Below are 13,683 nucleotides of genomic sequence, written 5' to 3'. Positions count from 1 at the left end.
CACCTCTTGGCCTTTATCGCTCCCTGACAGCTCCACTTGCCAGCAGCTCAAGTACCCCGGTGCGAACTGCCTTTGATAGGGCGGGGGGTGGATCGGGGCGGTGGTCGTGCAGACAAGACACAGGAAGACTCGTGAATGGAGACACACTTATGTGGATTGCAGGGGGCCGTCCAGCGTGAGGGGGATGCTTGGCAGGAGACACGGGGTCTGGAGGTAGACATGGGAACAACAAACCCATGCTCTATAGACCACTTTGAAGTGTACATGGTCTTTGGCACCTCTTGGCCTTTATCGCTCCCTGACAGCTCCACTTGCCAGCAGCTCAAGTACCCCGGTGCGAACTGCCTTTGATAGGGCGGGGGGTGGATCGGGGCGGTGGTCGTGCAGACAAGACACAGGAAGACTCGTGAATGGAGACACACTTATGTGGATTGCAGGGGGCCGTCCAGCGTGAGGGGGATGCTTGGCAGGAGACACGGGGTCTGGAGGTAGACATGGGAACAACAAACCCATGCTCTATAGACCACTTTGAAGTGTACATGGTCTTTGGCACCTCTTGGCCTTTATCGCTCCCTGACAGCTCCACTTGCCAGCAGCTCAAGTACCCCGGTGCGAACTGCCTTTGATAAGGCGGGGGGTGGATCGGGGCGGTGGTCGTGCAGACAAGACCCGTTTGCCGCAGGGCCTCACCAAGGAGAGGCCATCTAACTGAATGTAAGAGGATGGCTGCAGGATCTACTACATGGAAGGCAGGGGGGTGAGTTTATAAATACCTCACCCTCCCAGGAGAATATACACTAGATTCATTTAAAAAATCAAAACAACCATTGTTAAAATATATGTTGGGCTTTATTTTAGATTTTAATTAAACATAAATAATAAACATTACACATTGTAAAGTTGAGGTTGCAGCACATCGAGGGAAAATCCGCGGTATTGTCCACTGTCACTGGGGAAATGTTGTCTAATGGCAAGTACCGCACAGGCAGGTATTACTCTCCGAACGCGGTGTCCGAGCCTCCCGTGAAGCCACCAAGTGAAGCAACGATAGGCCACCAGCCTGTACCACCTGTGAAAAAAAAAGATGCAAACTGTATTAAACTGACCAAACTTTCTTATCAATGTCGATTCAGGTAACACATGTCATTTTCCTTAGAAAAAAATTATATCTAGAAAATGCACTATATGGAACCAATTTACATGCGTTCCAATGATATGTAAATGTAATTTTATATGTGGGAGACGACCATGAAATAGTGGTGGCATCACTGACATCACAAACAGAGTATACTTACTCGTTACTCGGATTACGCGGACGAACAGTGCCACGAAGTTCGTGCATAAGCACCATCATCATCCTCAACACTGTCCGTGAGAGGCAGGCTTCCCTGAACTCTGGCAGCTCGGTGATGCATTGCGGACTTTGCTCGCCTTCCTGCTGACTTTGCTCGCTTTCCGAAATGTAGGCCAAGCACCCGGAATTTTCACGGCAGCAGCAGTTCTCCTCCTCAGTTGGCATTAGCTCGCACCGATTGCACGTGCACCAGGTGGAGACGCCGTCCATGCGACATGGTCCAGGCTCTTCATCCGTTGACTGGTCCTCCCAACTGCCGTCCGAATCCCCATCGTTTTCGCGTGCTTGCCTTTCCAGTAGTTCTTCCTCGGTGTACTCGGGCTCGTACATATACGGCATTATTGTGGCCATTGTGCGGTAAAGATAGTAAAATAATTTATAGCGGTGGTACTGGTATCTGTTCACACGGGCTACAAGCGGCGAAGGTAGCTGACCAGAGCACTGAAACGAGTCACAGAATACTCAAAGTAACACAGAGAGAGGAATGGAATCGAAAATCTGCTGCTGTATGTTGTGAAACGGTCTGTTTATACTTATTGGGGAAAGAGGCGTCCTGCCATTTCCATGGCAACACGTCAATAGCTGAGGCGCAGCGATTGTTGACACGAGACGTGCTTGAAATGGGCAGTACGCGTCTGCTGATGTCAGGCTCAGGGGCGGGGGATTTGATTTAGTGCCGCAAAGGCAGGTGAGCCAGGTCGATGCGGCGGAATGATAGGATTATCACAAAATGGAGGCTGATTTCGAGTGCGATAAGGGGCGAAAAGTCGGGTAAGGTCCATAGGAAAGTTTCCTACGATCTACCGATTTATGCTTACAAACACATGGCCGACCCGTAGGGACAATAAAAAAAAAGTCCCGGAACTCTCCTTTAAGAGCTGGAAAAGGTAAATAGATGACAAATTATTTATTTGCCACGGTACGGAAGACACCATCCAAATGTCCATAGATGGCTAAATAGACAATACATCAATCAACAGTTCATTCACTGATACAAAAAATGAGGTACCATTTCTGGATCTGTTTATAAAACATGACCAGGGTAAGATTTATACTAATTTGTACAGAAAAGAGACAGATTTAGCAGTCAACATCCCAGTGCACTTGCTGAGAGCTTACCCTATGGCCAATTCCTAAGGGTCAGACAGAATTGTTCGAATAGAGATGATTATAACAGATAGGCTAATGCTCTAATGAACAGTTTCAGAGACAGAGTGTATCCTTAATAACTCCTGAAACATGCAGCCAAGCGCGTCTGCTATACTGACAGAGACTCCATGCTATTACCACAACCCAAATCCGGCACACGGTCTGTGTGACTACATACTTGCACAATACTTCCTGGATTAAACAGCTTGTGAAGAAACATTGGAGCCTGGTTTGCAGTACAGGGTGTGCCTAACAGCCCCTGCTGTTTGCCTTAAAAAGTGGGAAAACATTTGAGACAATGTGGTTCATTACAGATTTCAATCTACAGGGCTGAGGAGTATTACCCTCTCCCAATGGTGGAACTTTCCACTTAGTCCTGTGGTGGGCCATTTTCCATGTGGCAATTGAAGTGATTGTGAACTTTGTCTAGCACTACATTTGTCTACCATGAGATACATTGGACTCTATGAATCCACATACACTGTAATTCCAAAAATGTTATGTATACGGGTTAATGCCCTTGTCAAAAGGTGCACATTGGTATGAACATGAAGAGAAAAAAAAAACTGAATATATGCTAGCACCGCTTGCGGACAACGCAATGGGACTCCAGCCTCTTTGGTTCAGCATTACATCAACCAAGGGCATTCTAACCGCGATTTGCGCTGAATTGTCATCGACCATGTAGCTACGGACTCAAGCATCTTTAGTACTTAAAATTGTTTATTAGGCTCGAGCAGCAATGGATCTTTTGCTTGAAGATGTATGAGTCAGGCTTAAATGAAATCTCATGGTCAGCTTTACTATGAGTATCCTCTCACTCTAAACCCTCTAGGTCTCTCTGCGTACATACTCCTCGTGCCATTCCTTTTTAGATGGCTTTAAGTTCAATTCAGCAGAGGCTTGGTGTTGGACTCTCTCCGTACACTGGTACATAGTACTTTTTAATTTTCACCAGTATTTCCAGTTCCACCTGCCCAACGTTCACTCACATGTGATTTGGTTAATCACATGCAATTTCACATGACCTCACTTACAGAAGTTAAAAACGGCCCTGCATAATTGGAAAGAATGCTTTTCAGCATCCCAGGGTCTGCGCTCTGTTTTTCCACGGTTCACATGGCTTCAACTTAATTTTACACTTGGCATGGAATTACTTGGTAAGTAGGGGCTTCTCGTCTTCAATAAGGCATTGTGTACAAGGTCAGCGATGGTTCACGGTTTCTTTTGATGTTTCTTAGAATAATGATGGATTATATAGTGCAAGAGATACATGTTTTTCTGGTACTGCTCCTTGGAATGCCACTGTGCAGGTTAGTGCTTCTCTTTCTACTTATCTGATGGTCTCTCCGATGCTAGTGTAACTATGGTATGAGTACTCTAAGAGGGACCAATTATTGTGGTCTTCTTTGCATACTTCCGCTCTCCACAGTGACTGGGTGCAGAATAGATTTCCGCAGGTGTAGGAATTTGATTGGTTGAAGAAATCTGTTATACATGTGAGCAATATCGCAAGTGTGTTGATCTGTATATTAATTGAAGTGGGGTGCATGTTTTTTTAGTTATTCTGTTTTTACCCATTAGTAAATCCTACTGTTATTACAATTTGATAGATTGTGTATTTCAATGGCTTTAGCCACCTCACATGAATCCATGATGCCCTGAAGAAGGCTGAGCATTGAATTTGCCCAGCCCACATGAGCCGAAACTCAAGTTGGCGACTTTACATTCAGCCTAGTTTCTCCCTCCTTGCTGAGGGATCGGGGCACATTTAGTTGTGACATCTACCCAGTGTTGAAGTAAATACACATAGCAAATTAATAAGCTACTGGGCTGACATACAAATGCAGCCCTAGGTATGGCAGTATTAGGGCTCAAACACCCATGTGTTGCTTTTTCCTAATGATATCATCTGCCACAAATGACATTTCATGCTGTGTGTTTGGTGGTAGTAGCACATTTGGTGTTCTTTGATATTGAGTTGGCTCTGTGTTTTCATATGTTGTTGACTTGCTTTGCGTACAGGTTCTTGTTTAGGTTAGTTGTTGTTGTCTAATGATTTTACTCACGTTATTCAGGTTCTTGTGCCAGTATGTGCAATTTCAGGATGTATGCGCCCCTTTTTATTACATTTCATGTTGCATAGTTAAATTTAAATGTGAAAAAAGTGCCTAAATATTTTTAGATTAGGTTTTTAAACCAACAGGGATCCATTTGCTTGATGTGGTACTATTTTTATGCCACTTTTTGGACACTGTCTTGTTAAAAAATTAACCTGTGGGCTACCGCTTGTGCATTGTGTTCCATTCTGGACTATATGCAATCACCTTAAAAGTCAATCAGGGCAGCCCATCACAAAGAGATCTGCAGTAGACCAAACAGGCCATGATAGTGGCAAGAAGGCACATCTGTCCCTCATTATTTTCGGCATGTAAAAGCAGGAACTCACTGTAGCAATTATCTGACGAGACTGACAAAGGGTTTTTGCCAATCTTAACACCAAGCTCCCATAACCGTCTGCCAAAATACATTATTCCAGAGGTCATCAGGCCCCAGTCGGAAATTAAATTAATTTTATCCCCAGTTCATTTTAAGGCAGTGGTTGGTAATCCAACCATTAATAGCAGTCAGGCATTCATTGATGTCAAACACTGCCCCCCTGTGCCCCCGGCCTTTCAATGCACCATCTACCTGGGCGAGGATGGTTATCATTAACACAGGAAAAGAACCTGAAACCAAATGAATGGATGAGCCAATACAGAGGTTGTATGTGCATGTTAAATAAAAGTAGGACATTGATGATCCCTTGGTACTGAAGCAACAGCTAGAGGTTGATGGTATCATCACTATTGCTTTGTCATTCCCTCCTGTATTTTCACATATTGTGTGTGGTAGCAATCTATTGATCATGACACAATGTTTCAACGCATTGTTTTATTTCATGTGTTTACTCTGCAAAAGCAGGCTTATTCATAACTATATCACAAGATGTTTTCAGAGACATTTCACACGAACTTCTGATGTTGCTCTCTGTAATACGATTAGTTTGAACTCAGATTTTCTGTGTCTGCAGTTGAAGTTGGAACTGGAGATACAGTTTCCACATACTCTGCGACAATCTTTTAAGTCACTCCTTCAGAGACAGCAGCCACGCCCTCCTCTGCTTGTGCTGGTTCTGCATTATTTTCCCTGGTTAGAGTGGTATCTTGTTCTTTCATACAGGTGATGATAGTGTTCCAATCTGGTTCTCTTGCTCTCATATTTCTACTGTTGCCCTCCTAATGTTGCCTATTTGATAGCACCAAGATCATTGTGCATCATGTATATCCCTTTTGATAGCTGGCATGGATCTTCTCTGGGTTGTTCATTTGTTAATGAAGCGCAAGCGCCCCCATTACGTATGTGGTAGGGGACACAGGCCGAGTTAGTAGTCCTGAGCGGAAGGCGAAAGCCTCTCATGAAGGTGAACATCACCTGCCACACATTAGAGCCCTACTAGTAAAGGTTCTTATTCTATAAGAGCATGTTTGGTAGGTGGAAGACAGTGAGGTTTCTCAAATATTTGAATGGGATGGACTAATTGTGCAACAACAGCAGTGGGGTTGAAGTTGGAGATCAGTGAGCATGTGCCCTGCCATTTACCTGTTGACCTGAGGCGGACACAGTTGGGATACAGCAATGCGTGGAAAGAAAAAGAAATGGAGAGGACTTGCTGCAGACAACTGACACTGGAAAGGAACAGCACGGCTGTGTAAGGAAGCAAATGACGTAAGTGCATTGGTGTTGGGCTGTATCATGGGAGACATAGGCAATCATTTAGGACTATGCAGAGTCTGGCCAGAGGGCTGAAAAAGAATGAAAAGACAAAAACATGTATGCGTGAGAGGAAACTTGGAATGTAGAGTTCTACTAGCGGTTAGAGCCCACATTATTAGAATCTTGATTGTTTGGCCACCCTTAACTTTGTGTAGGTGTCCTTTTGGGCATTTGTGGTGTCTATGTTCCTTTATTTTTAAACTATAATTTTTTTTGAGTTTTCATGAAAATCCAACATGTGTATATCTTATAAGTCACAACAAAGAAAACTTCAAATGCAAAAGGTTGTCCCCCCCTCCCCTATGCCCACCTCACCATAATGGTTCTGTTACAGTCACAATTATCTGTATCCTCTCTGAGGTCCTACAGTTGAACCTAGGCCGGTCAGAGAGGAAGGAGATCAACCAGTCCAGTGCCAGGTCTGTGATGCCAAGGGTATCACAGAGCTGATTTATAAGGGTGGCATTATTGGCCATATCAAAGGCAGAGGAAAGGTCTAGAAGGATGAGAATGGAAGGAGAGTTGGAATCGAGATATGAGAGCTAGTTTTCACAGGTGTTCAGAAGTGCAGTTTCCGTGCCTCTGGCTGCTCATACACCAGACTGATGGTCGTGGAGACAACCAACAGATTCAGTGTGGTGGATCAGCTGGGTGATGACCAACTTCTCCAAGAGATTTCCCAGGAATGGCGTAATGGAGATATGGCGGTAATTAGCCAGGCAGGAGGGGTCGGCCGAAGGCTTTTTGAGGAGAGGGTGCACAAGGGAGTGCTTGAGGAGTAGCGAGAAGGAGCCAGTGGCAAATGAGTGATTGAAGAAATCAGCCAAGGCTCGAGCAAAGGGGACAATTTTGTGCTAGATAGTTCTGGAGGAGCAGCAGAGCACCTGTTTAGAAGAGACATTCAAAGAAAGGACTTGTCTAGAGACCTCATCCAGTGATTTTGGTGCTATTGTTTCTGGTTCCTGAATCCTTTTTCCCTTGCTTGCAGTGAAACAAATGTGGGAACAGTCCAGCAGATTTGGAAACCTAATGAGGAAAATAACTCTGGGTTTGGTACTGTAGGTATGAGATTGTGTAGTTGTGAGGGTGATGTAGCTCCATGTATTGGTCATGCCCGCTGGGACTAAGGGAGCGGGAGTTGCATATCCGTTTCCTGCTCCTCAGCTCACCCAGGAGGGCCACCCGATCCTCCATAAGACTGCTGCCAATACCCACAGGGCCTGAAGCTCGCAGGGATTAAGGACGCAGGAGTTGCACGCCCGCAGGGAGTTCGGCACACGAGGGGGGTGAGTGGCATCCCGCAGATATTATTCTGGGGCGGACCTCAGAAACAGTTGACCTGCCAAAGGAGCTACCTTGTCCCAGGACCACCCAGTTGCGATCTAGTGACCCAACGCTTCAACGAGTGAAGGAGGACATCACCTTCCCATTGCTTCAATTTGGGGAAGAAATAGGAAGCACAGAGGCGCCGGAGGAGGTGAGGAGCCCGACCAAGGGAGCTAGAGGGGGCCACCTACGTTTTCGCCTGACATTACCCTGCTGGCCTGCTGTGCTCATCGATCCTCTGACTACCTGTGCCCACTCCCTATATTCCCCCGGGCTGTTTGACTGTCTTGCTGACTGATATTTTGCTCACCTCCCCCATAATGGCGACAATAGCTGTGGCCACTGATATCATTGCCCTATCCCCAGGGCTTCCCAGCTTTTTTTCACCTGCCACCTTCTCTCCATAACCAGCACACTCTACCGTCTGTGCTACAACACCAATCGGAGCTTAAGCCAAAGCGTAGGACCCTGGCGCTGAAGAGAACCCGGTGGGCTTGCCCACAGATCCCTGAGGGCGAATGGGCTGTCACCAAGAGGGGAAAGCCTAGCAACTTTTTCAACTTTTCTGGGGGGATCTATCCCCTGTCCAAAGAGGTTTACCAATTCCAGACAGTAAACCCAGCTCCCACAGTTGGAGCCCATTTTGACCAAGTCCCCCTGCCTTCACCTGAGCTTCCATCTCGCCTCCTATGGTACTTGCATTGGCCAACCCCTGCTTGCTGGATTTGCCAAACCTTGAGAAGGAGAACCTGCTTCCTATGCTCCCCACACCCCCGTGAGCATGTGTCAGGTCTCCCCACCTGGGCCAGTCATTATTACCAACACCTCTCTGTCCTCATTTGCAACGCACCCCCAGATCCCCTTGGCATTAGTGGACATGGAGACTGTGACTCAGGTCGCTCTTGAAGACAAGTACTCTCCCAGCTTCACCTGCAGCACGCAGAGTGAAACCATCCTATCTAAATTCTTAGGGACCAGTTCCTTTCTTCACTGAACTCCATTCAGGGCCCCTAAATCAACCTTACAGGGTGCCCAACCATTGCCAGATTTCCTTTTGGAGGAAGAGCATCCTGTTAGGGGATGCAGTTGTGAACAGGTGTCTAAAGAACTGGCAATTATCAAAAAGCTGCTACTAGAGTTGATAGCTGCCCAGAGGAAAGGAGGTGGGGCTTCCCAGGGGGGAGTCATCCATCATTGCACCCTATGCTAAGGGGTCCCGATGTTTACCCTCAGAATGCCCTTCTAAACCGGTGGAACCATGCCCCTTGTTTCCCAAAACGAGGGACGCTGACCTTAATCCAGCCTCTGTAAATGCAACCACGGACATTGCCCCATCAATGGCCCTTGGAGCAACTAAAACCCCTGGGTTTGCAATGCAGCCTGCGGCTGAACATCGATTGCGGAATATAACATCTAAGGCTCTTAGTAAGCCCCCCATATTGGTGTAGAGCCAACCTCAGTGGAGTCCCACAGACACAGAATATCGAGTACCCAAGGCCAAATTGAAAAAGGGATTCGAGCTCACAGACAGTGTCATAGGGGGAGAGAGATAGTAGGACTTGCGGATGGGAGGTTAAGCAATGCTACAGTGTTCTTACATGGGGTATCCAAACTACAATCCAATACGCGGGAGCCAAGGGATCCTCTTCTGAATAAATACCTACACTGGCTCCGCTCTGTCAAGGTTTGTGGTTTTGTGGCCAGGCAAGCCCTCAAGGGTTGTTACAGACTGCCCAGCAAACACTATCATCCATACAACCTGGTAAAATTAGTATTCTGGGATCAGAGAGTGGCCAAGGGTGTCGTAGGATAAACTGGGCAGCATGGTTGGATCGCCAGTTGTGGGATCATAACCAGCCAACATCCCCCTCTAGGAACTGTTGATATTCCTGGAACCACATGAAATAATCATGTTTTATCCTGTGCAAACCTGGCACCCATGAGGCCATGGTCAACTGAGAATTGCTGATGTAATGGGCCTTTGGTATTCTGAATAGTGCTATCTGGGGGCTTTAATTTACTGTATCTTATTTTTCTGTCCCATTATGGGTTTCTGGTTAAGTTCATTTTATATATACCCAATTGATGTAACCCAAAAAACAAAGAAAATGTTTGTGGCAGGACGTACCATGTGATAGGATGTACTTTGATGGCCTGATTGCTGAATAAAGTTATTTTGATTGGTATTGGACATGTGGGCATCTACAGCTAGGCCAACTACCACAGCGAAGGTGTGTGACTATCCATGCAGTGGCCTGGACATATGTTGAAATGTCCACATGTGGGGGACATCTCTACACTGTGGGCATGCTGATGTTTCTGGTTCTCAGGCCTTTTGCATGAGATCATCTGCATCTGTAATTTCCTTGAGCTCACCTGCCAGTCAATGGTTCCAGATCAGATGTTTGTTTTATATACAGTTTGTGGGGGGAATAGGGTGTCCCCAATTTGTAACTTGTCATTCTTGCTTTCTTGTGATGATTGGTGCTTCTTTTTTCTATCCAGTCTTTGTACAGATCATCAATTTATAGCCTCATGTTGGCTAATCTACCACTTACATTTCATCTCCTGGAAGTCAGTGCCACCATCCTTGGGTAGGAGACAATTTTGGAAGATACTTTGTTCATTTTTGCAAGTTCTTGCTCAACTCAAAAGGATGCAGTAAATAACAATTTTGAATTAAAATGAAACCTGCAAGCGTTATTTTACACGTGTTATCCTCAACATTAGTATTTCGTGTTGTACTCCGTGGTTTAAGATAAACAATTTGCAGCAATTTTGCAACCGATAAAAGAAACTTGCATTAAAGGAAGATAAATCAAAATCCCCAATGGCCTGATGTGCTCTGAATATCTTCTTATGTAATTATCAGATGAAGATTCTTACAGTATTTTAATACATATTCATTGTGACTGTTATCTGCTTAGATATTTTTAATTCTCCTTCTTATACATCCTAATAAACCTTACCCCATAATGGCAGCGACAGTGCCATCTGGTTTGGTGTCATCCAGAGTGAGTCCAATTGCTGCGTCCTCATCTTCAATCACCATGGTGCCACAGTAATCTAGAGAGTGGCAAAAGTAGTAAAGCAAGTGTTAGAAATACTCATGGGTAATAACACTTCATGGATGCACTGTTTTAAAGACACTAGCAAGGAATAATGGAGTGCATCTCTGCCGGCTAACAGAGGATGGGAAAGAGAAAAAATACAATACACAACCTTTAAACAGAAATCATAGGCAAACGTGATTATAGATGTGAAAACCTTACTGTTGCCATTGGGTCTGATTCACACAAATATGTGCTGGAGCAAAATCAGGAGATTCGTTTAGCATCACAGATTTGCTTCTGTTACCTTATACATTATTCATAAAAGGGAAATGACAGGGTAGAGGACTAGAAGGAAGGACTATGATGAAGGAAAAGCATTATGACAAAGGACTATAAGAAACGACTATGAGAAATGACTATGGTGAATGACTATGATGAAGATAAAGGGCTTGCACAAAGGAATGTGATGAGAGAGAAGGACTATGATGAATGACTATACCAAAGGTGGAATGTAATGTGACAAAAGACTAGGATGCGGGTAAAGGACAGGGATGAAGGACTAGAACTACGATGAAGAAGAACAACTATGATGAAGGACTATGATAAAGGAAGAGCGCAATGTTGAAGCACTATGATGAAGGGCTATAATAAACCAAAAGGACTACGACGTATTACTATGATGAATGAGGAAGACTATGACAAAGCATTATGAGGAAGGACTGTATGAAGAACCATAGCAAAGGAAAATGACTATGATGAAGGGCTTTAATGAAGGAAAGGGATTATGAGGAAGAAGAGGGTCTAAGATTAAGGACTATAAAAGAAGTATGAAGAAGGTGTACGACTATGATGAAGAACTTTTCCGGAGGTCTTAGAAGATAGGCTATAAAGAAGGACTATGATGAAGGACTATGGCGAAGGAGAAGGTGTAGGGCAGATTACTATGATGGAGAAGTACTAGGATGAAAGACTATGATGTAGGAGGTACACTGGCATAAAGGAGAAGGACTTGCATGAAGGACCATGATAAATGAGATGGACTACGATAAATGACTATAATTAAGGAGAAGGAACAAACCAAAGTAGAAAAACAATGAAGATGGGCTCCAGGGAAAATTATGATGAAGGAATATGATGAAGGAGAAGGACTATGATGGACTATATTGCTAATACCGAAAGCCTGGTGCCACGTCAAAACCTAGTGAGTTTGTGTCTGTTGATGGCAGTGGAGGGGGATTTTCACTGCAGACTGTGTGAGATGAGTTTGGGGCTTGAGGGAGACAGCAAGGAAGACCTCTGGGTGAAATTACCAGGGATTATAGCCCAGACGAAAACCTGACAAATGCTTTTATTGCCCTGCAGGCCTTGCCCTGATGGGCAGAATTCCAAGCTGCCCACTGAGCACAGCTCCTGTGTATGGCAGAGTGAGCTTTGAGGCATCTCTCAGCCTACCAACCAGCATGATAAGCAAGGCAAATGGGTGACTGCGGCCCCAAATTTCAAGCAGCCCTTTCTCTGGAACAAAGGCTCTTGTCTCCCATAGCCCTTAGTTGTTGCTTATAGTAATTGACTGGAGTTTACAGAATACGTAGTCCTTCCTTCCCAGATGCTTGATTTGCTGCATATGATCCACAATGTATTGATGAGAGAGAGAGAGAGAGAGAGAGAAAGAGAGAGAGAGAGAGAGAGAGAGAGAGTGCAAGGACAGTGTGAGCTAGTGAAATGGAACCATTATGTATGAAGCCAGTAGTGGGAGTGCAGGGTTGCAGGTTGTTTTCCCTTGACTACATGTTATTCAGTGTGCATGTGTTCTGTATGTAAAGTATAGTAGAGCCCTCAACTGTAGACAGTTTCCCTAGAGGTTGATGGACTATAATACCCATCCTCCCACTTGCACTGAACCTATAGAATACAACTGAGTCCCACGAAAACATTTGATTCAGCTGTCACATAGTCACTGATATAGCCTTCACCTCTGTGCCTAAATACAATGTTCTGCATGAATTGTGTAATGTTTTAAACTAGTCATCTCGGCTAGTAATAAAATAGTCCCCTAATTCTAATTACTATATGCATATCCATATTTGCACAGACTACAGTCTTCCGAAGCGCTTTCCACCCCACATCACTTTTAAGCCATAACAGCGGTTGTTTGTATCATCTAAAAGGGCTCCAATTTGCCCCCATTTTAGTCTTGAGCAAACTTTTACATTGTCCCACTTTCCATGAGCAAAAAGTTGACCCCACATGGGAAGTGGTGATTGTATAGTCTGTGTGTGTGTTTATGGGATTGGGAACTTATCCCATTTCCCGAAGTTGTGTCATTTTTACAATGAGTACCCCAGGAGCGGTGTGACAATCAATGGGCTATTAAAAATTGTCAATCCCATTAGATGCCACATGGTTTAGTTTGAAGAGAAACATTGACTCTCTTCACTCCCCTGGGCTGACTCTCTTTTCCTTTCCCTGGTTTTATTGCTAGTCTCTTCCGATTTAAGCTAATCGAGAAGAGAGTGGGCTGAGACTCTCAAGGTTGAACGTATTACTTACTGTAGAAGTGGCAATTTTACTCTTATTCTGTCTCTAATAGATAGGCGTTGTAACACCGCAGTATGAGCTAAACCAATGCCAAATAACATAACATAACATAACTATGATGAAGGATAAGGACTTGGATTAAGAATTATGATGCAGAAGAAAGACTAAATATTCAGAAGGAGAAGGACTAGTGCAAAGGGCAATCATGGAGAAAGACTATTTTGAGGACTATGAAGAAGGAGATGGACTAGTATAAAGGACTTTGGAGAAGTAGGTGTAAGAAGAAGGACTATGATGAAGAAGGATAAGGACAAAGGACTTGGACAGAGTAAAGGGACTAAGACAGAGGACTACAATGAAGGAGAAGGACCTGGACAAAGTAGAAGGGCTAGGATAGAAAGGCTATAACAAATTACTATAATGAAGGAAAGGCAATATGATGACGTG

The 13,683-nt window shown here is 44.6% G+C and overlaps 1 protein-coding gene across 1 annotated transcript in view; it reads right to left on the bottom strand.

The window, feature by feature from the left end:
* The window catches only part of LOC138526129 (amine oxidase [flavin-containing]-like), a 569,128-nt gene that overhangs the window by 150,036 nt on the left and 405,409 nt on the right, over positions 1–13,683 (bottom strand). Inside the window, exon 9 of the mRNA XM_069636504.1 lies at positions 10,615–10,711. Coding sequence (XP_069492605.1) covers positions 10,615–10,711 — 97 coding nt within the window. The remainder of the gene's footprint in view (positions 1–10,614; positions 10,712–13,683) is intronic.

The sequence above is a fragment of the Ambystoma mexicanum genome, chromosome 7p (assembly GCF_040938575.1).
Source record: "Ambystoma mexicanum isolate Mex_15411 chromosome 7p, UKY_AmexF1_1, whole genome shotgun sequence".
In the NCBI taxonomy this organism is placed as follows: domain Eukaryota; kingdom Metazoa; phylum Chordata; class Amphibia; order Caudata; family Ambystomatidae; genus Ambystoma; species Ambystoma mexicanum.
The sequence above is the reverse complement of the archived record's forward strand: the minus strand, read 5'-3'. Positions and strand labels throughout refer to the sequence as shown.